The 22,610-nt window shown below is 39.8% G+C and overlaps 1 protein-coding gene across 2 annotated transcripts in view; it reads right to left on the bottom strand.

Moving 5' to 3' along the window:
- Positions 1–22,610, bottom strand: part of nup205 (nucleoporin 205) — a 110,350-nt gene that overhangs the window by 79,035 nt on the left and 8,705 nt on the right. For both annotated transcript variants that reach the window (XR_015760504.1, XM_043708929.2), the window contains exons 4-11: positions 21,106–21,250; positions 20,292–20,451; positions 18,851–19,079; positions 16,954–17,118; positions 10,096–10,271; positions 6,914–7,030; positions 5,631–5,768; positions 5,169–5,319 (exon numbers count right to left, since the gene is read on the bottom strand). Coding sequence is in view for 1 of the 2 variants with exons in the window: in XM_043708929.2 (XP_043564864.1) it covers positions 5,169–5,319; positions 5,631–5,768; positions 6,914–7,030; positions 10,096–10,271; positions 16,954–17,118; positions 18,851–19,079; positions 20,292–20,451; positions 21,106–21,250 (1,281 nt within the window). In the remaining variant the exon portion in view is untranslated. The remainder of the gene's footprint in view (positions 1–5,168; positions 5,320–5,630; positions 5,769–6,913; positions 7,031–10,095; positions 10,272–16,953; positions 17,119–18,850; positions 19,080–20,291; positions 20,452–21,105; positions 21,251–22,610) is intronic.

Genomic DNA, 22,610 nt, shown 5'->3' on the forward strand with positions numbered 1-22,610 from the left:
GATGCGACATTGTCAGAGATATCATCATTTCGATAAGGATTTCAACTAAGCCTCTGTCTGCTGCATGGATGTATACTTTTAATAAAACTCTGGCACAATTTGATAAGCAGTGAAGTTTTTCTGAGACCAGGGTCAATAGCCATCCCTTCTGATATCAGCCAAAGAAAGGTTACGAGCCTCATTTAGATTTTGCTGTGCTCATGTGCTGCTGCATTTGTATATTAAAAAAAAACTACTCATTGCTATGAAATGGCCCAAGGGCACAAATGTGATAATAGTGCTTGATTTTCATTCACAAATTTAAAGTTGCTCTTTTTATCATGGGCTGTCTTTTTGAAGGCCTTGTGTGATTTCTGATGAAATTCCAGGTGCATTGTAAGCACTGTAGAAAAATCCATTAAAAATAATTTGTTATAGTAAAGAATATTTTTTATACTTCAATTAATCATTTGATACTCATACTCGTTTAAGTGTCTCGCTTTACTTTTGCTGCTTTTGGGTTTCACTGTAAATAATGTCTAGTGGATAATTACATTGACTTTTATATTTTACTATTCATGTCACTTGCCACAAGCTTCATTAAATTTTAGTCTGCATCAATAAATCTATCCTGCACACGTTTTGATCAGTTGAGAAGTTGGACCAAATTCAAACATTGTTAATTGTAATGTTTTTCCGTATGTAAAGAATGCCACATTTATATTTGTTATTTTATGAGGTATATATGCAGATAATGGAACTTGTTTGTCTATTTGGGTTTCCTTAGCTTTAGATTTAATACATTTAGCTCAGTGACAGCATTCCTTGTACCTGACTTAGAATATAATTGATTAAAATCCCATTCTAAAGAGTCAAAGGTCTTGTCGAGGTGACAGTCCAGGGTGGTACTGTGGGTGTGCTGCACCTCTACAGCTGATTTGATTTTAAACTGTTCAGTTCAATGTAGGTCTTGTGACACCATTCATGAGCAGGGTTACAATGGTGTGTTGTTGTTTCCAACATGTATTTTGTTTTACCATATTAAAATACACACACAAATTGCTTTTTCATTATATCTACTACACTGTTCTCCTGGTTTTGTTCCTTGTGGATTTGCCTGGTTTCCAAAGCTTTAACATGTTCTTGGGAAAGAGTACTAATGACAATAGTTTCCAAAAGAAACATCCATATGGACTTGATTCTAACTTCTCCACAAATTTTCATTTTGCATTTTTATATTTTTCTGATATCTAAGTGGCACTGAATTAAATAGTACACGTAAAAAGTGAACAAGCGATCTTCTATTTAACTACATGTTCCCTTTTCACAGGTAGTTTGCTACATAGTTTTTGAACTTTAGCTAATTACATGCTTATTGAAATGTGAATTTTTACTGTAGACTCAGCCCAATATGGAAATGTATCTACAATTGCTCTAAAACATAGTTTTAGGAATTTTGCCTTTGTGGAAGGAGATGGGTATATCAAGGTTTAAGTAGTGGACCGAAACGGCAGACACGAATAGTTCAGATGTTCATACTCGTGAATAATGCTATCACACCCTTCCTAAAGACTGCGATAATTGTGCAGCAAATTTTGCTATTTGCCACAGCTCTTGCATTAACTGAAAAATAAACTGCAGTGCTCTATGCAAATCAGAGTTTGGGGCAACCACACCAAAATAAAGCAATCCACCCTAAATGTCATATGTTATGCATGTTTCTTGGTACTTTAGCTGGACTCAGCACATTGAATTCTGAATTGCCCTTCTGCTCCTGGCATTTTTGTATTTTGCTGCTCATTAGTTTAGCAGGCACGTGAAATGTTGAGCATAGCATTCTGACGAAGTGAAAAGGTGAAGCCTGGAATTATGAATCCCTCAGTGCATGGAAGAGTCCTAAGCTTCACAGATAAACTTTGCTAAAGATGTAGCTTGAAACCTAGTGGTCACCTGACCCCTCTTTTATAAAGGGTCTCACTTGGGAATTAAAAACTTTTTGCTGCATGAGCCAGTTTGTATTATGTCCATCCTGTGAGTAATGTAGTCGTGCTTGATAAACCAGCCCCTTCAAACTTTACATCAATTCTCCATGCAGAAGCTTGCACATTTGCACTTCAAGTTGTAAATTTCTGGAAAACAGTGGTACACATCTCACTCATCTACAAGCCACATGGGATTCTCTATCTGGTGTGCACGTTCTCTCCCTTTGTTCAAAAAATAAACTTAGTTTTGGGTCTTTTCTCTGTTTTAATGAAAACACCTGAATAGATAAATATTGTTTGTATCAGCCTTAGAGGCTTCTGTGCACTCAACTGACTCATGAGTTGAAGAACATCTTTGCCTACTATTATTCTTTTTCTTGCTCACATTCTATGCCTGTATTGTTATCTATTCTTTACTGTGGCCCCATCTCTACATCAGGTGCACCTAATGTTTTCATTTTCTAATCAGAGTTTTCAAATCTTAGTGCTTTCTACCCAAAGCCCAGAGGCACAGAACCAAATATGAAGCTCCAGTTGCAATCAAGAAGCTCATCATCCACTAGAGTTTAAACCTGGGGTCACCAGGCATGGATGTCCTCTCCCTACTCCTGACTATTCACTGGGCAATTCAAAGAGCTTTGCGTGGAGTGTCAGTATTAATCTTGACACAAGCAATAGTTTGCGTGTTGCAACTATTCTTTGCGAATACAATGCACAAAACATGAGTGCTGCTTTTAAAAAATGAAAAATGCAGACCTGTCTCCCCCATTGGGAAATGTGTTTTTATTGGAATAACTCCAGCACTCCCATGTGAAATTAGACGCTGACAGTCTGTGGACTGTTTGACTGTGGATCTTCACCCTGAACTCACTAAATATTCACTCAAGTGACGTGAACATAAGAGCTATAGCTAGTAAGTTTGCAGATGACGCCAACATTGGACGTGTAGTGGACAGTGAAGAGGGTTACCTCAGATGACAATGGGATCTTGATCAGATGGGCCAATGGGCTGAGAAGTGGCAGATGGAATTTAATTTAGATAAATGCGAGGTGCTGCATTTTGGGACAGAAAGTATTAGCAGGACTTATACACTTAATGGTAAGGTCCTGGGGAGTGTTGCTGAACAAAGAGACCTTGGAGTGCAGATTCAAAGCTCCTTGAAAGTAGAGTCGCAGCTAGATAGAATAGTGAAGAAGGCGTTTGTTATGCTTTCCTTTATTGGTCAGAGCATTGAGTAAAGGAATTGGGAGGTCATGTTGCAGCTGTACAGGACATTGGTAAGGCCACTTTTGGAATATTGCGTGCAGTTCTGGTCTCCTTCCTATCAGAAGGATGTTGCGGAACTTGAAAGGGTTCAGAAAAGATTTACACGGATATTGCCAGGGTTGGAGGATTTGAGCCACTATATGGAGTGGCTGAATAGACCAGGGCTGTTTTCCCTGGATCATTGGAGGCTGAAGGGTGACCTAAAATCACAAGGGGTATGGATAGGATAAATAGACAAAGTCTTTTCCCTGGAGTGGGGGAGTCCAGAACTAGATGGCAAATGTTTAAGGGTGGGGGAGGGGGGTATTATATAAAAGAGACTTAACTGGCAACTTTCAAGCAGAGGTTGGTGCGTATATGGAATGAACTGCCAGAGGTGGTGGTGTAGGCTAGTACAATTGCAACATTTAAAAGGCATCTGGATAGGTATAAGAAGAAGAAAGGTATGGAGGGATATGGCCGAGTGCTGGCAGCGGGACTAGATTGGGTTGGGATATCTGGTCAGCATGGACGATTTGGACCGAAGGGTCTGTTTCCGTGCTGTACATCTCTATGACTCAATGACTCTTCTGTACAGCTGTTTTCCCAATTATTTTTACATCCACAATATCTGATTAAGTCACTGACCAGAGGAAAAGTTCCTCAGCGGTCACTGGGTCAAAATCTTGGCACTCCTTTCCTAACTGCACTGTGTCCTCTTAACCACATAGACTGCAGTGATTTAAGGTGGGAGCTTACCAGTATCTTCAAAAGCAATCAGAGATGGAAAGAAAACCTGGCCAGCCAGCAATACCCACATCCAGGACATTGGTAAGGCCACTTTTGGAATATTGCGTGCAGTTCTGGTCTCCTTCCTATCAGAAGGATGTTGCGGAACTTGAAAGGGTTCAGAAAAGATTTACACGGATATTGCCAGGGTTGGAGGATTTGAGCCACTATATGGAGTGGCTGAATAGACCAGGGCTGTTTTCCCTGGATCATTGGAGGCTGAAGGGTGACCTAAAATCACAAGGGGTATGGATAGGATAAATAGACAAAGTCTTTTCCCTGGAGTGGGGGAGTCCAGAACTAGATGGCAAATGTTTAAGGGTGGGGGAGGGGGGTATTATATAAAAGAGACTTAACTGGCAACTTTCAAGCAGAGGTTGGTGCGTATATGGAATGAACTGCCAGAGGTGGTGGTGTAGGCTAGTACAATTGCAACATTTAAAAGGCATCTGGATAGGTATAAGAAGAAGAAAGGTATGGAGGGATATGGCCGAGTGCTGGCAGCGGGACTAGATTGGGTTGGGATATCTGGTCAGCATGGACGATTTGGACCGAAGGGTCTGTTTCCGTGCTGTACATCTCTATGACTCAATGACTCTTCTGTACAGCTGTTTTCCCAATTATTTTTACATCCACAATATCTGATTAAGTCACTGACCAGAGGAAAAGTTCCTCAGCGGTCACTGGGTCAAAATCTTGGCACTCCTTTCCTAACTGCACTGTGTCCTCTTAACCACATAGACTGCAGTGATTTAAGGTGGGAGCTTACCAGTATCTTCAAAAGCAATCAGAGATGGAAAGAAAACCTGGCCAGCCAGCAATACCCACATCTCGTGAACAAGTAAATGACAAAAAAAAGAAGCTATACTAGTAGTCAAGGAAAACACTCGCTGATTTTTCCTTGGTACAAAGGCCAACTGGTACAAACCTGACATCAGGTCAGATATCAAATCTAGCCGCAAGATAATATGCAACACTGAGTAACACGTTTATCCATTATTACTGGCAATGCATATCCCTGCCTTTTGAATTCATTTTCATGTACCATCGTTACTCAATTCTGAACATCAAGGACACTTCAAATGAATTTTCATGTCTTTTAATATTAAAGAGATTAAATGATTTCAAGTTTAATAATGGTACAGCTTGCATTTGCACAGGAAAAAACTCACCATGACTGCTGCCATTGACTTTGAGCAGACTGAAGCAGTAGTGTGCACAGTGTGGTCCATTGGCTAGTCCACGTAGCATCTGAAGATAGGGCAAGTACAGAGATGGGGGTAGCATGTCTCCCATCTGCCTCACAAACTTAGACAGAACAACCTGCAAAGTAAAAAGAAATTAAAGGCTTTTTCCAAAAGGACAGATTTGTCAGCTACAAGCTGACAGCTACTAAACTGAAGACACCCAACTAAGTTGAAGTTGCAATAACAAAAAGCTCAGCAAAACACTTAGGTATATTGCTGAAATCAGTATACTGGAACAGGAATAGACAACAGTCCCTGAAACATGTTTTCCCGTTTAATTTGGCTATTTCAGATCACCTCACTCATGATCCAAAGCCCTTCGACCTTGAGCCAGCAAAGGTCTATGATCTCAGTTGTGCAGCTTGGTTGAAATCACTGGAAACATACCTGGCGTTGTGGGGGCCTATGGCGGGTCAAACCGGAGAATGAACCAGTCATGCTTGTAGTTTGAACTGGTTCTGATGGACACCAATATTCAAGGGCGAGCTCTAGTCTGAAGGGATCCTTCTGGTACAACTCTCCAATCTGTCAAAAGTTGAATCACATAAAAATTATATCTCAATTAACTTATTTGAGAGGTTGAGATGTGATAAGGCATCATAGAAATCAACATAAGCATCAAAACTATATGTATAACCACTTCAAATATGCAGTTTCAAATCCACTACTTGGTGAACCTCCAAAATGTGCACATGGATTGAATGGTTTTCAAGAATGCAGACCCTTTCGCTAGTTATCTATTCTCATAAAGCACAACTTACTTTCTGCCACTGGAGGCCCTCAGTGATCTACTTGTAGAAGAGTGGGCCAGCATGCGTTGATACAACACACTCAATCTGCAAAATGGTCATATGTATTCACCCATTTAAAATGCAAAGTCTGCTTTGTAAATTTGGGGAAATCTTCCCTGCACTCAACATTCAATACAAGTTAGCAGCAGAAATTAAAAAGTGGAGTTGTTCTGGTTTCAGGAATGTTCACCAAGTCATAAACAGATTAAAAACTGCTCTTCAATTTTTCTTCCTATCAATCCTTTCGCTCCATAAGTTGGCACACACAGCCCTTCGTTCTTCTTTTTTCCCAAAACGCTATCAGACTCTGTGGGGGAGCATAACCTGGCTCAGTTTCCATACATACAGCGTCAAAAACAATCATTGGAAGGAACCAATCAAATCATAATGACTATTATAAAAAGGAAGCGCTGGGAAAATACAGCAGATCCAGGAACACAGGAAAGAAGTTAAAGTTCAAGTCCAACATGATTTTTCTTCATACTAACAAGTCATAAAGCACTTTCTGCTTTTAGTCCAGATCTACAGCATCTGTAGTATTTTTTCTTTTAAAACAACACCAATTGATGTGTTCTTAAGCTGCCTCATTTTGTGCTCATGTTTGCACCTTAATTCTGAGACTCCTTAAATCTCACTGTTGTCTGTGAAGACACGCCTTCAAATGCACCTCTTTGACCAAGCTTTTTGTCACTTATCTTAATGTGTACTGATGTGGATCTAGTTCAATCTTTGATGGAACTACTGACAACTGTTTTGTTTTACAATGCTAAAGATGCTACAATGCAAAAATGCATGTTGTTGTTGCCGTTCACTGAGGTACCAGTTTGGTGCCTGTACATTCCAAGTCAAAGTTCAGGGCGGTATCAAGTTTCATCTTACCAACAGCATTAAGTGCTCGAGGTCACGGCGTACTGTGGAAGGTGGCTCAGTGCCCACCTGCAGACTCATATGGATAATTCGGGCATCTTCATCTGCACGGTTCCGCAGTTGTTTAACCTGTTAATACAGTAGGTTAGATTGCAAAGAGAAGTGAAAGTTAGTAGTCTCACTGGTGTTGTCTTTGCTCAATTTATCTTACAAAATTGATGGGAAGCAAAAGACCAGCAGCTGTGCAAAGCCTGCCACTTGCAATGGCCAGGGAACTGAGAGATTTAGCACTTTCTCTTGCCTGGCACAACAATGTTATCTCCTGGGTGAGGCAAAACGACCAGAGCAAGAACAGACAGGACTAGAAAAAGGGGGAAGAAACTCAAAATTCATCTCTCTCTCACAGATACAAATGTTAATTCATATAATAGAGCCTCTGCACCGGACCAAGTTGTAGCCCAGCTCTCTCTGTTAAGCATACAGAGATTCAGCACATACCACATTAGCAAGCAACAACACAAAAGTTTATTCCTATCTGCTCAAAGAAAATAGAACGGCTTGACATCCAGTCTGAACCCAAACTTATTCCATTAAAAATAACGTTCCCTATTCCTTCTCAACCTGTCAAACTAGATTAATTCCTCAACAGGTATCATTTTCCGGTGCAGTGCAACATTTCATATCAATCTCGATAAAACAATTATATATTTCATCTGACATACAATCTGGAGCCAAAACTTTAAAATGAAGAACTGAACCAAAAAAGTGAAGGTAGAAGAGACATTTTCATGTTAAAATACGGCCTGGATCATCAAATACACCTGAAGTTGACCCAATCAAAATCGGTTCTGTGCAGGGTAGGGGTAGAGTGAACATCAATAGTCACGCCATCATGACAACAACAGATAATTACAGAAAATTTTTTAAAGTCTTTTTGATTTGCATTTTGGCTCCCTATGCCTGCTTTTGGAATCACACGCCCTTTTGTTGCTTGCTTCACTGGTGCTTGTGTATGCCCTGATGGCTAACTGTTTGCCCTCCCAGGTGTCCTTGACACAGGTGTTTGGGGGTTGGCATGTCATCCTGGAGCGTTGTTTGTGGCCACGGAGGTGCCTGTCTATTTCCCTTGCGGTCGACCACCTCAACAATTACAATGGCATTTACACATTGTTAGCAGTATTCTAAACGTGGTCTCACCAATGTCCTATACAGCTGCAACTTTTCATCCCAACTCCTAAATTTGAATGTTCTGATGAATGAAGAGAAGAATGCCAAACACCAATTCTGGTTGCCCCTCGACATGAAGGATATTGTTCCCCTGAGAGCACGCAGAGGAGATTTATAAGGATGTCACCAAGACTGGAGGGTTTGAGCTACAGGGAGAGGTTGAATAGCCTGGGACTTTTATCCCTGCAGCATTGGAGGCGAAGGGGTAACCTTATAGAGGTTTATGAAATAATGAGGGACATAGAAAGATTGAACAGCCAAGGTCTTTTTCCTAGGGTGGGTGAGTCCAAAACTAGAGGGGATTGGATTAAGGCGAGAAAGGAATGATTAAAAGGACCTAAGGGGTAACTTTTTCACACAGAAGGTGGTATATGCATAGAACAAGCTGCCAGAGGAAGTGATGGAAGTGAGAACAATTACAAAATTTAAAAGGCATCTGGATGGTCACATGAATAGAGAGATATGGGCTAAATGTTGCCAAATGGGACTAGGTCAGATTGGGACATCTGGTCGGCACAGATGAGTTGGACTGAAGGGTCTATTTCCTTACTGTATGACTCTATTAAAGGATTCACAAAGAGGGCACTTCCACCTCTTTCTTCCACCTATAGTTCCTTACTGTCTACCTGTACAAAGATGGGCCATGATTCAGTTTCAAATTGCAACTTAAACATTAACTGCCAGCATCTCCTTGTAAAAGCTTTCCATAGACCACAATAATAATCAGCCACTTATTAAGAACTAGACTCCTGTTTCCAGACAGCCTGGTATTTGAGGTCAACAGTTTCAAGAACTTGTCTAAGGACAAGCTCTGCAATGCATTGTTAACTCTTCATTCAAGCGTTAACCCATTTCGCCATTCAATGGGCTCCAAAATATTTTCTTAAAGTGCCAGCTAGTATTACATTGTTTTGATGGTTTGGTGATCTTAGCTTTATAGGATTTGTTTCCCAAGCTTTTATTTGCTGAACAAACTTCTTCCTGAAAAATGTCTAACACGAATAACCACAAGCGTGGTTCTGATCAGTAAAATTCAGTCCCGACTCAGGTGTTTGTCAGCAGAACAGCAGATCTCAAGTAGTGTGCTGGAATAAGGGAGTATACCTATATTACACTGACATTAGTATACCCAGTAACAGTTAATACCAAAGTTGACCCCACTGTCATAAATAAATGCTATTTTTGTTCTTTTTAAAAAAAAGAATTTATTACTGGTTGATTAGCTGACAAGTTTTTATATCCATTAAACATACGGAGTTCAAATAAATGGTTCCGTATAAAGTCACAAGGATAACATTTACATGAGATGTAATTCCATCTACAGTTGTTAGTTCAGAGTTAAACTTATTGAATGTGCATATGCCAATCTCCAAGAATATGCTCTTTAAAATGAAAACATAGCTTTTACATGTCATGATCAATAATAAATCACAAGTTTGACGTACAGTTATTCCCAGTTTCGTGAGACACCTGGAGCCCAATATCTCAGCAAAATCAGCGGGCTCTTCACCCACTTAGTTCATCCAAATGTATCCCATTACATCATACCAAAAAAAATCTTAACATATTAAATCAAACTGATAGGAATTATGATTTTTAAACAGGAACTTGCAAGCTGTGGAGTCAAAAATGAGAAGAGAATCTCCTCTTTAAATGAGGGGTCAACACGAACCATGAAGATAGCAGTGGTACAACATAAATGAGTTGGTGTTTTCAAATGAATTCGTCCAAAGGATCTCTATTCCACTCCATGGGAGAGGTCAAAGGAAGATATTCTTGTTTTATTTGGACCTGGGAACAGATCTAATTGAATGATGAAATGGTGTTTCGTGTTCAGCATAGCGACAGGGTGAATACAAGGGACAGAAATTCAAAGTCAGGGCACCCAAAAGGAAATTTACTTTTGCAGCAAGTTGTCAGGGGCTATGCGCGGACGTGAACCAGTTGAATAAACTTCTACAACTTACCTTCATTGGCATCAATGTCAAGAAATCTGTGATTAGATTGTGAATCCTACGGATATAGAATTCATCTTGGTGCAAACCCTCAGCTCTCACCACAGCATCAGTGAGGAAAAGGAAGGCATTCTGGCTAATGGCCATGTTTGCAATCATCTCGTCAGCCTCTGTAAACTCTGTCAGTGCTGCAATTGATGAAAAATGTAGACATACTCAACCCATCAATAATTAACATTCAGATCACAGAGTCAACTTCACAACAGAAACATCATTGTATTTTAAGGTACACATTCAATAAATAGGAAGGTGTTTCCTTGAATACATACCACCAAGGATTTGTCAAGTGATGAAAATGTAAAGGCCATGTCAGCAATTGAGGAAGTTCATAGCTATATGGCTGCAATACAGTACTTCAGTTCTGTAATGTATGTCAGAGGGACAAGAAGGAGTAAAGATTGGCCTGGAGATGAAATATAATGGTCCAGTTGACCTTCCTTGCCCTTATTCATTATTGCGATGTACACTTGCACCAGTTACAACAGCTTCACACTCTCACGCCCACTTTTTCAGGGTAAGAGATTTGAATTTCCAAATTGCAACCTTACCAGCCAAACCCTCAATCAAGCTGCAGTGAGAAAGTCTATACCATTTGCATAAAAGATAAGCCAAGAGGAAACAGGTGTGCACCTCAACAAACTATATTAAACCAATCATTTCAATCAGGGGATTAATAAAGCTAATACAATAGATTGGTTAAAATTACATTTGATTAACAATAATCAAAATTAAACATGACAGGGCAGGGCAGGGAGACATAGTATTAAAGATGCAGCAACAAATACAAAAGAAATGCAATAATTGGAGATGGACAGATAACTTCACATAAATTACTTAAAGCAAATTAGCTAAACTAAGGGATACACTTACATTTCGAAGAAAATGGGCAAATCAGTGATAGGCAGCATGGTTTTGTGCAGGGAAGGTCATGTCATACCAACTTAATAGAATTCTTTGAGGAAGTGACAAAGTAGTTTGATTAGGGGAGGGCTGTAGGTATCTTAAGCATTTGATAAGGCTCCCCATGGTAGGCTGATGGAGAAAGCAAAATCGAAAGGGGTCCAGAATTCACTAGCTAGATGGAGAGAACTGGCTGGGCAACAGGAGACAGAGTAATAGTAGAAAGCAGTTTCTCAAAGTGGAGAACTGTGACCAATGGTGTTCCACAGGGATCCGTGCTCGGATTGCTGCTGTTTGGATATACGTAAATGATCTGGAAGAAGGTACAAGTGGTCTGAGTAGCACGTTTGCAGATGACACGAAGTTTGGTGGAGTAGCAGACAGTGAAGAGAACTGTCAGAGAATGAAGCAGAATATAGATAGATGGGAGAGTTGGACAGAGAAATGGTAGATGGAGTTCAACACGGGCAAATGTGAGGTGATGCATTTTGGAATATCCAACTCAAGAGTGAACCATATGATAAATGAAAAAGCCCTGGGGAAAACTTATGTACAGAGAGATCTGGGTGTTCAGGCCCATTATACCCTGACAGTGGCAATGCAGGTCGATAGAGTGGTCAAGAAGGCATACGGCATGCTTTCCTTCATCGGATAGGGTAGTGAGTAAAACATTTGGCGGGTCATCTTACAGTTATACAGGACTTGGATTCAGCCACATTTGGAATACTGCATACAATTCTGGTCGCCACATTACCAGAAGGATGTGGATGCTTTGGAGAGGGTGCGGAGGAGGTTCACCAGGATGTTGCCTGATATGGAGGGTGCTGGCTATGAAAAGAGGTTGACAAGATTAGGATTATTTTCATTAGAAAGATAGAAGGGGGGGGAACACCTGATTGAGGTCTACAAAATCATGAGGGGTATTAGACAGGGTGGATAGCAAGAAGATTTCATTCAGAGTGGGGAACTCAATTACTAGGGGTCACGACCTCAAGGTGAGAGGGGAAATGTTTAAAGGAAGTATGCGTGCAAAGTTCTTTACGCAGAGGGTGGTGGGTACCAGGAACCACAGAGGTGGGCACAATAGTGTCATTTAAGATCTATCTCGACAGAAACGTGAATGGGCAGGGAATAGATGGATAAAGATCGTTGGAATATAGGCAACAGGTTAAGATAGAGAATCTGAATCAGCACAAGCTTGGAAGGCCAAAGAGCTTGTTCCTGTGCTGTAATTTTCTTTGTTCTAAACTCATATGAAGGGGAAATTTGGAGAGTGCATTTGATACAGCTCCCTAGAACACCCACTTTGACAAATTCTCTCTCCCACCCTACACATTGCCAGAACTCTATCCCTTCTCTCAAATTAACAGACCCCTGAATCTGATTTGTTTGAACTCCACCCTCCCCAGTCTCATTCTGAAGTTGAAGTGGAAGGAAATGTGAAGACTATGAATAATTTATGAAGAATATGAAGAGTCTATGAAGAATTTAGGGTTCAGTGAATTGGCAAAAAAAAAATGACAGAATTAATATAATTTGAGAGAACGTTAACTTTGGCAGGAAGAGAAGAAAAAGAAACAATTTAAGTGGAAACAGATTGCAGAACTCTAATATAGTGAGACCTGGTTGCCCTGATACAGGAACCACAAAATGTCATCATGCAGATACATCACCTGATTAGGAAGGTAAGTGGAATTTTGTCAATTACTGCACAGGGAACGGAATAACTAAGTTGAGAATTTGTGTTACAAATGCAGATCTTGATGGGACCACGTACGGAATAGTGTACCGTTTTGGTATCCTCACTCAAGAAAGGATAGTATTAGAAGCAATTCAGACAAAGCTCACTTGGACTACTTCTTTGGATGAAGGAGTTATCTTATGAAGAAAGGAAGAGTCTGTATCCACTGGTGTTTAGAAGATGGTCCTGAGGGGATCTAACTGAGTGGAGATTAAGAGGCGATTTACTATGTGGAAGAGACTAGAACAAGAGAATACAATTTAAAATTGGATTCTCACAATTAAGACAAAGGTGAAGATATTTTTCTTTCTGTCTCAGGGCCGTTGGTCTGGAATTCTCTGGGAGTGCAATGAGGCTGGGTTGTGGAATATTTTTAGGACTGATTCAGACTCTTGAGTGACAGAGGAGTTAAATGTTAGAGGTGGCAGTCTACAAAGTGGAAGTGAAGCCACAATCAGATCAGTCATAATCATATCAAAATTATAAAATGGCCTATTCTTGTTCCAAATTCATATACTTGTATGCTCATAAGTTGCAGAGCTGAGAAGGATGGAGAGGTTTTAGATCTCAATTTTTCCAAGCAATGGGCCTAGCCAGTAATTTCATAGTAAAAGATACCAGAGTAATGAAAAGACAGACTTTCATTTATACAGTGACATTCATAACCATCAGACTTCTTAAAGCATAGTGTGTGTTAGCTGTGGCTCAATGGGTAGCACACAAACATCTGAATCACAAGGTTTCAAGTTCAAGTTTCACTCAGGGATCCAGCAGAACAAGAAGGCCAACATTCTCGTGGAATACTGAGGGAGACCAATACGTTTTCTCTAACAGATTGAACTCAGTCTCCATCTACCTACTTGGACAGATGTAAAAAATCCTACTACATTACTTGGAAGAGCAAAGGAGTCATGACAACCAGATAGTGTGTTTTGAATTTTGATTGAAAAAAAAAATGCAAGCCAGGGCACCAGAGATAACTCTCTTATCCTCTTTGGAGGTGCTATGGGATATGTTACATTTGCTTGTTTAAAAAAAAAGGCTTCTCTGACAAGACAGCAGAGTCTGCCCTACACTGTAGTGTCATGTCAAGGAGGGGGATTTGAAACAACAACCTACTGATTCAGATGTGGTCTCACCAATGCATTGTATGACTTAAGCATAACATCCTTAAAATTTACACACAATTCCACTCATAATAAAGGACACCATTCTATTAGTCTTCTTCATTACTTGGTATACATGCAAATTAACTTTTCATTATTCATGCACTCAAAAACTCCCTCTATATCTCAGATAATAACACGGCAGATGTTGAAATTTGAATTCAATAATGTGGAATTAAAAAAATTGTCGGCTGAATACCAATCATGGAAACATTGACCATTGTTGTAAAAACCGATTTGGTTCATGAATCTCCCTCAGGGAAGGAAATCTGCCATCCATAGCGAGTCTGGTCCACATGTGACTCCAGACAAACAACAATGTGGTTGACTCTTAGTTACCCTCTAAAATGGCCCTGTAAGCCACTTGGGTCAAATTCAGGATGGCAACAAATGCTGGCACAACCAGTGATGCCCACATCCCATGTACGAATAAACAAAAACAATCCAGGTGGTTAGATGGATGAGAAATAGGAAAGCAAACACCAACCGTAACCAAAAACTTGTATTAAAGGCATAGCATAAATGCAATAAATCATGCTGAAGTGTTTCATACAGAATAATCAGATAAAATTTAGATTAAGAGAAAGGAGGCAACATTATGAGGGGCTACTACTGTATGCGAACAAATAGCACAAAATTCTCAACATAAATATATACCAAGAAACCAAAATTTTTCAGGAATTATCATCCAATTGTGACCAACTAGAGAAGTTGGGATAATATTAGATTAGTAAGATTAGAAGCCACAGCCAATGGCGTTGTAACGCGTAGTACCAGACTGAAAATTGCAGGTTTTATAGAAACCAAAGTAAAATTTATAAAAATCAATTGTGGGAAATAAAAGAACAAGAGTAAATTAGCAAGATAGGTAGAACTTTGGTAAACTTTTCTTTCCTATATTAAAAAAGGAAAATGAGAAGTAAACATTGATCACTTAGATGTTGAGAGGAAAGAAATTAAAATGGCAATTAAGGAAATATTATAGGTATTAAATAACAACACTGAGATAATGCTTTTTAGCTAATGATATATCATGAGGCATTTCACATCGGGCCAACTACAACAGTGAGTTATGCGAGATGACAATAGGCCAGGTGACCAAAAGTGCAACCAAAGAGGGAGAAATTAAGGAAAGCCTCTCAAGAACAAAGTGAGATAGAAAGTCAGAGAGGGATAAACGGAGAATTTCATAAATTAGGGCCCAGGCAACTGAAGGCATAGCTACTATTGTATACAAGACCAGGCTAAGTGGAATATAAATAAGTAAAGTTTGTAGCTCAGGTTGAGGTTTGCTCGCTGAGCTGTAGGTTTGATATCCAGACGTTTCATTACCTGGCTAGGTAACCTCCAAGTGAAGCGAAGCTGTTGTCTCCTGCTTTCTATTTATATCTTTCTCCTGGATGAGGTTCCTGGGGTTTGTGGTGATGTCATTTCCTGTTCGTTTTCTGAGGGGTTGATAGATGGCATTTATGTGTTTGTTATAGATCTAGATGCCATCTATCAGCCGCTCAGAAAACGAACAGGAAATGACATCACCACAAACCCCAGGAACCCCATCCAGGAGAAAGATATAAATAGAAAGCAGGAGACAACAGCTTCGCTTCACTTGGAGGTCGCCACTGATGATGTTACCTAGCCAGGTAATGAAACGTCTGGATATCAAACCTACAGTTCAGCGAGCAAACCTACACCCTATCTAAATAAGTGAGTGGATTGTGGAGCCGGAGGAGATGATAGAAGACAAAGGCCAAGTATGAGAAATTTAAAAACACAATGTTGCTTGACTGTGAGCTAATACTGGCTTTGAGCACAGGGGGTGATAGGGGATTACAACTTCCAAGACAAGACAGGAGCTTTAGCTCCGTGGATGACCTCAAGTTCCCAGAGGCGAGAAGTATATTGGAGTAGTCAAGTTGGGACGAAACAAAAGCACAAACATGGCAAAGAACAGATTCTTAGTGGAAGCCACACTAACTACCGGAGCAGGAAGGGAAGCCATTGCAAGTGATTTTCTGGCTGTGGTTAGAGGTGCAAGAATGTGACAAGAGTAATGAAATCAAGTGGGGGAAGGAGATGGTGCAGTCAATTGCATTGTAACTGTCATGGAAAAAATGGTATGTGTCTGTCTTCTCAGTAGATGACATAAAAGGCATACAAAATTGTGGGAACCTAGGAACAAATGACAGTGAAGAATTTTAGCAATAAGTGCAAATTTCTCATCATAGGATGGTCTTCTTTTTGAAAGGGGTTCGAGCATTTGCATTGCAAGTCGTGCATTGAACCTTCATTAGATTTGTTCCTGGGATGAGAAGATTGACCTACGAACAAAGGATCGGCAAACTTGGTTTATATTATCTGGTGTTTAGAAGGATTAAAGATGATCTAATTGAAACATGCAAGATTCTATAGAAGCTTGACAACGTACACTGTGTTTGTTTTGGCCAGAACTAGGGAGGGGCACAATCTTAGGGTAATCAGATGGATTACTCAGATTTGAGAGGGTGATATTCTTTTCTCAGAGAGGTCGTGCATGTTTGGAATTGTCTTACCCAGATGGCTGTGAATGCTCAGTTATCCATATTTTCAAGGCTGAGAGATTAACTTTTCATCTCAACGAATCAAGCAAAATCGGTATGAAGTACAATTACATCAAACCTTCGTCATTAACCTATTGAATGCGAGACCAGCTTTCTTTGGGGGGTGAGGTCTAATATTCTAATTGTGCTCCTCTTCTGTATGTTCTAAAATTAAGTAACAATTATAAATTTCATTTGCAAGGAAAATGTCTGAGTTGTGAACAAGAAAAGATTAGGAGCCAGATTAAAAAAAGTGGGAGGCATTTTGCCAACATAAAGAAAAGCAAACAAGATGTATGACTTTCACTTGAAATGAATGGGCAGGTTTACTCCACTGCAACTCAATTACATGTGTTTTAGTAGATTAATACTCAAAACCAGTAACCAAATCTGCCAAGTAGTATTTAGGGAAAACAAAAAGGTGTACCTGTAGTGTCAGGTAATTGTGAAATCCCTCGCAGTGCCAAGGCCCAAGCCAATCTGACTACAGCCTGTAAGCCTGTTAGCTTCCAAGGCTGGGAGTTCTGCAGTTTGCAATGGATAGCAGTGACGTACTGTCGTTCTGTTAACAATGGTAGCTGATGAATTAATTCTGATGAGAGAAAATATTTTAACCTTTTACAAAAAAAATAGGATGAACAAACTCACATCAAAATGCAATTAGAAACCTATTTTAACCTTTTAAAAATTATGGGAAGAATAAATTCACCTCAGAATGCAATTAGTAACCTACTCATTTCATTTACAGACCTATATCTCCAGTGAAACACCTGTCCTTCAAGTGGAGTTGTTACTGATACAGTGAAATGCCCAATTTTCATGCATGACCATATATAACACGTATTTCACTAAGAGGGATCATCAGACCCATCTTTTTGTTCATTGATATGCATTTTCTGGACAGTGTTACTGGAATTAGCGAAATGTATCCTCACCATTCCATTTAATCTTTCTAGTTTACACTGTAGCCTGGGGGAGGTGAAATGAAGACCAGGAGATATACAATTTGAATGCAGATGCACATTACCTGGACTTCATAGCAGATCCATTCCTTCATAGCAAAGCTAAACTTTAAAAGAGTCAGAGCCAGCTACATGAATTGTGCCAATCCTATAAAGAAAGGACAGTTCAGATGTGCAAGCCAACCCCTGTTAGTTCCTCACTCCATAAGAGAGGATGTTACACTATGTGCATCATGGCGAAAAGCACATGAAACCCTTGGGACTCACCATCCTGCATCAATGAAACCTAAAACTCCCAATGAGGGAGTAAACCTAACACACAAAAACACACTAGTAAATTCAAATTAACTGTATCATCTCAGGACATATATGTGCACTTAATCATTCGTCGTAAACTTAGCAACAGTGTATCTGACCAGTTTTAACTTCTGTGATTTATAATATTGAGATACAATACACAAACAAACATTAAACCAGTTACGTTCACAATATCCCCAACTAAACCTAGCACAAATGGGAAACCTTTGTTCGGTTGGTTCCAAGGTTGTTACCTCAAGGGAAGAGGTACACCACTCAGTACAAACTAAGAATACCCTGTAGGGTTTATTCAGCAACTGTAGGAATTTGGCTGACAAATACGCAAACCAAACAGCTTCCAGCATTAGCCAGACAAATAGTTAATCGCCTTGCTCGGTGCCTATCAGAGACTGGGGATGGACACAGTCAGAATGTCACTTTTTATTGATTCTGCATAATATTTAATGTATCTACCTTTAAAAGCAGTAATAAATGAAAACAGAAAATGCTAGAAATACTCAACACACCTTAGAGTAGAGCATTTGTGCTTCAGGCTGTTGACAGCAATTCTGATGAATGATAATTGACCTCAAACATTAACTTTTTTTTAAGATTTCTCACATCCGTGTCATTGTGCTTTTGTTAGGGGTGTACGTGTACGTATGTGTACATATAAATATATTTTACACAGATCACTGTGACATATCAGATTAGGGAAACAGGTTGAGGGTATTCAAAGGAATACCCTGTTGTAGTCTAAGACTCTTGGAGAAATTTGTCAGATTGGACTTTGAATTTAGATCAGAAAGAAACAGCGATGTGTTTTGAAAATGTAGGATTATCAAATCTGCTGTCTATTTATACAAAGATTGGCTGAACTTATTTGTAACTTGAATGAGTTTGCTAGTTATCCCCAGCATACTGCCTTAACGTGCAACCAGACCTAGTGAAAATGCAAATTAAAATTTTTGTGGTAATATTTCCAGATAGCGGACATTGGAAAGATTTCAAATACACTGCTGCCAAAAACATTTCTTTCTCATGTTAAACTGGTTAGTCTCATACCTTCTCGATCCTCGGTGACATGCTCCAAAAAGCTGATATCAAAGCAATAGAGCAGTGCCATGAGGAGAGCCAGGTTCACATTTTCCAACGTGCCGTCAGCTTCTAGTGTGACGCACTCCATGTGGGAAATCAGGAACAAGGTGTCATCTTTGCTCAATGGTGTCTGACAGGCCCACGCAAAGAGGCAGTCTGCCAAAGACTGACGGCATTCCTTGATCAGATCAGAGACCTAGAGAATCAGCAGAGAGATACTTTCATGTCCTGCAAGATTTGAAACACATCACATACATTTTGTTCCAAAGAGTGTTCATGTGAGGCTAGCCTAAACAAACAGAAAAGTGACAAGAGTGACATGTAGGTTTAACAGATTATTTTTATGTATGATGCCCTAATACAAAGACATCTTCAGAGCAAATATGTTTGGAGAGAGGGAGGGAGGGGGAAAGATGAGAGGGAGAGTGAGATTTGGATCTCAAATACAGGTCAGACTTGAATATGGCTGGTTTAAAGCTACATTTAGTTCCCCAGTTAACATGGCAGTATAATTAAAACTATTGTGTTGTGGGAGCTACAAGACAATACTCAAAAATATTTACACGCAAAAATAACATCTGAAGCAGAAGCATTCAAGAGCTTTTGAGAGTCGAAAATACAGACAATATTACTGAACCTGATGAATATTAATCTGGTAATGGCAGGTTGGAATTAAGCAAGACCATATTTACACTCAATTGAAACTCTGGGATCAAATTATGTAAAAAAAAGCAATCAATCCTATTTATACCAGGTTGTTTCTGACTATGTAAGGGATCTATAAGACTTTCAATAATGAGGCACAAAGAAAGTGCAGCAGAAGTTTGGGCAAAATTCGTGGGGAAGAGATTTAGGATGAGGGGGAGGGGAGGAGAGCCTGGGGTTTTGAGGCAGAGTGGAGTCAGTTGGGAGGGGCAGAGGGTGCAAGCAGAGACTGGAGGATAGGAAGTAGTGAGGATGTGGTTGCAGGAAAGCAAGCAGGCAGGGTAAATGGTTACAAAGGAAGGCGAAGGATTCAAGTAACGGGGAAAAAGGGAAAGGTTGCAAGCCATTTGTTTTTAATTTTGGAGGGGCTTTGTAAGAAGAAAGCCCTGCAAGACATGCACAGCTTCTCCAGTCACTCTATTCAAGGGAGTCAATCATCCCTGGTACCATCCTGAGGATCTTCCTTTGCATCCTCGCCAGAGCCGTGACAACTTTCACCAGTCGCAAATACCTCTGCAGCGATAGACTAAACAGAATTTTATCATATTAACCGAGCTTCCTTGCTTTGATTTTTTTGTTTCTCAAGCCACAGATCCTGTACACATTTATTATACAGTATTTCAAACATTCAAAGACATTAATATCAGCTCCTGCATCAATTACTAAACAAAAGAAATGCAAATCAAAGAAAGTGTTCTCTTACCCCTTTGCGATGAGATGCATTGCCCAAGCCACGGGCAGTTTGCAGTTTTTCGAACTCATTATTGAGGTTTATTTGATTGATCAAACACAACACCTTCTGAGTCAGCCCCTGCTCCATCAATTCATCAGTAAACCGTGTTGTCATGGATACAAGCTCTGAACTGCAAAGAGGATTGAACTTTTACTCCCAAGGTGTGAAATGATTGTTCTCCACTCAGTAAATTAATCTTAATCATGTACCCAGAACCTGAGTCACTTTTAACTATGAGAATAAATCAGCGGACTACTGCATTTGAAAAATGGTATATTTAATGGAAATAATATGAAAAATATTCCACGTTAAAGTTTACTTTGTGCAATGTAGAGTGCGCATTACCAATCTCTGCACTTGAGAGGTCCTCTCTGCCCCAAAGCAAATATATGATGGGGACAATTTCAGGTTACCACCAAGACTTTGAGTAAGGTAGCCGTTTCCTAGTCCCCATACTAGCTGGGGTCATTGGGCATTTATTGTGCTCCTTTTCAAGTCAACCAAATTGGAGCCAATTCAGAACTAAACGTGGGATCATGCTGGTACATATAACTCAACACACCATATAAATACAACATCTAAGCAGTGGCATTATTGAAGTTAAATAGAAAGTCATTGTCATTTTGTCTTGACAATGTAGAATCCAATATACTATGTGTTCTCTGTCATATCTTATTTTTGAACAATGCTGTTTGAAGAGCCCGCAAGAAGCAGATTCAGTAATGGTACCAGTTTTGAAGTTTTATTGTGCAGTTATTTAATTTGATCAGAATTATGAACTGACCTGAGCTCCAGAGTCCAAGTCTTGCCTTGTCGCGATTGTATGAGAGAATGCAAAGAATTTGCAATGCACCTCTTCCCATCCCAATAAAGCAGTATCGCAACCAAGCCACGCGTCAAACCAGGAAAACGGGGCAGCTGATGCTCACCTGTTAGACACATATGGTCAAGTAAGAGGTATTCATAAGGCAGCTAAAAATCGATCACCAATCTGTTTGGCAAATGAAGTTGAGAGCGCAGATATTTGACAACAGATCCAAGTATATCAAGAATGACTTACAGGCAACACACAGTTAAAGAAGCCAAAAAGCTTTTCAGAGTTGAAGAGAGGATGGTGACATAGGAGAGTTTTGGAAGATGACTGCAAAGGTTGAGGTGGCTCCTTGCTTGGGTGACACAAAAGGCACCTGAAGATGTCTCAATGTCATATTGTTATTAATATTTGCATCTCCACTCAAGTTATAGAGAATTCTACAGCGGGCAAATTAACTGCACTCCATCATCCAGGTAATGCTTCCTCCTTAAAATACTAACATTGATATTCTCCATTCTAATAGCTCTTCCTGCTCCCCTTCATTGTTAGAAGAGAACTAACCACCACCTGACGCATATTTCTGTCACATTTGAAATGAAGAACATGCTGTACAACAGTTACAGACAAAAGCTGTCTACATTCGATACTCATGATGCAGATTTTCCGAAATAGCTCTGAAGGAAAACGTTGCCTGGGCTCACATCTCAATAACAAGTTTACAAAAGACACTCATCTTAAAACCCAACCTTATTTTGAAACCTAATTTGGAATTAAGCAAACAAAAATGTATCAATTTCAAAGACACTAAAGTTGGTGCAAATCTGCCAGTGTGGACTGGCACTATAATTTCCCAAAGTTCAAATCTTACTTCACCACACCAACTGCAATATCAACACACTACATTTGGTACGAAGAGCTTGTTTTCTAAAAAGAAAAAAAAATGGTCCTGCTGGATGCTGGCCTTGGGGAAATCTGGCTGGTTTATACTGACATTGTGAGGCTCGTACTTTGGGAATCGACAAGGAAAACACTTGACTAACATCAACACAAAAAGCAGTTTACTAACTGGAAACATTGACTGCCGTCGTAACTTGCAGCAAAATGGAAATAATTGTCGGGGAGAGTATTCCATGCCACAGTTAAAAAATTCTGATAATATGTTTCTGAAGGATTAATCCAAATACAAAGAAACAATTACAAATGGGTCAAAACTGAAGAATCAAAGCCACTGTTCAGCATTCAACTCCACAAGGTGGCGCCTTTCGGATGCTATGTTAAACGGAGGCCACATCTGTCCTTCAGCTGAAGGTGAAAAATAGTCACCCGGCTCTATATGAAGACAAGCAGGAAAGTTCTCCCTGGTGTCATGGACAAGATTAGTTGCTTTTAATGATCTTGGTTCAACAATAACCTATTCGCCAACACATTGCTGTTTGTTGAGTTTACTGTGTGTAAATTGGCTGCTGCATTTCGCA

Source organism: Chiloscyllium plagiosum, unplaced genomic scaffold (genome assembly GCF_037043375.1).
Source record: "Chiloscyllium plagiosum isolate Xiang-an unplaced genomic scaffold, Cpla_swu_hap1 HiC_scaffold_19, whole genome shotgun sequence".
NCBI classification, from domain to species: Eukaryota; Metazoa; Chordata; class Chondrichthyes; order Orectolobiformes; family Hemiscylliidae; genus Chiloscyllium; species Chiloscyllium plagiosum.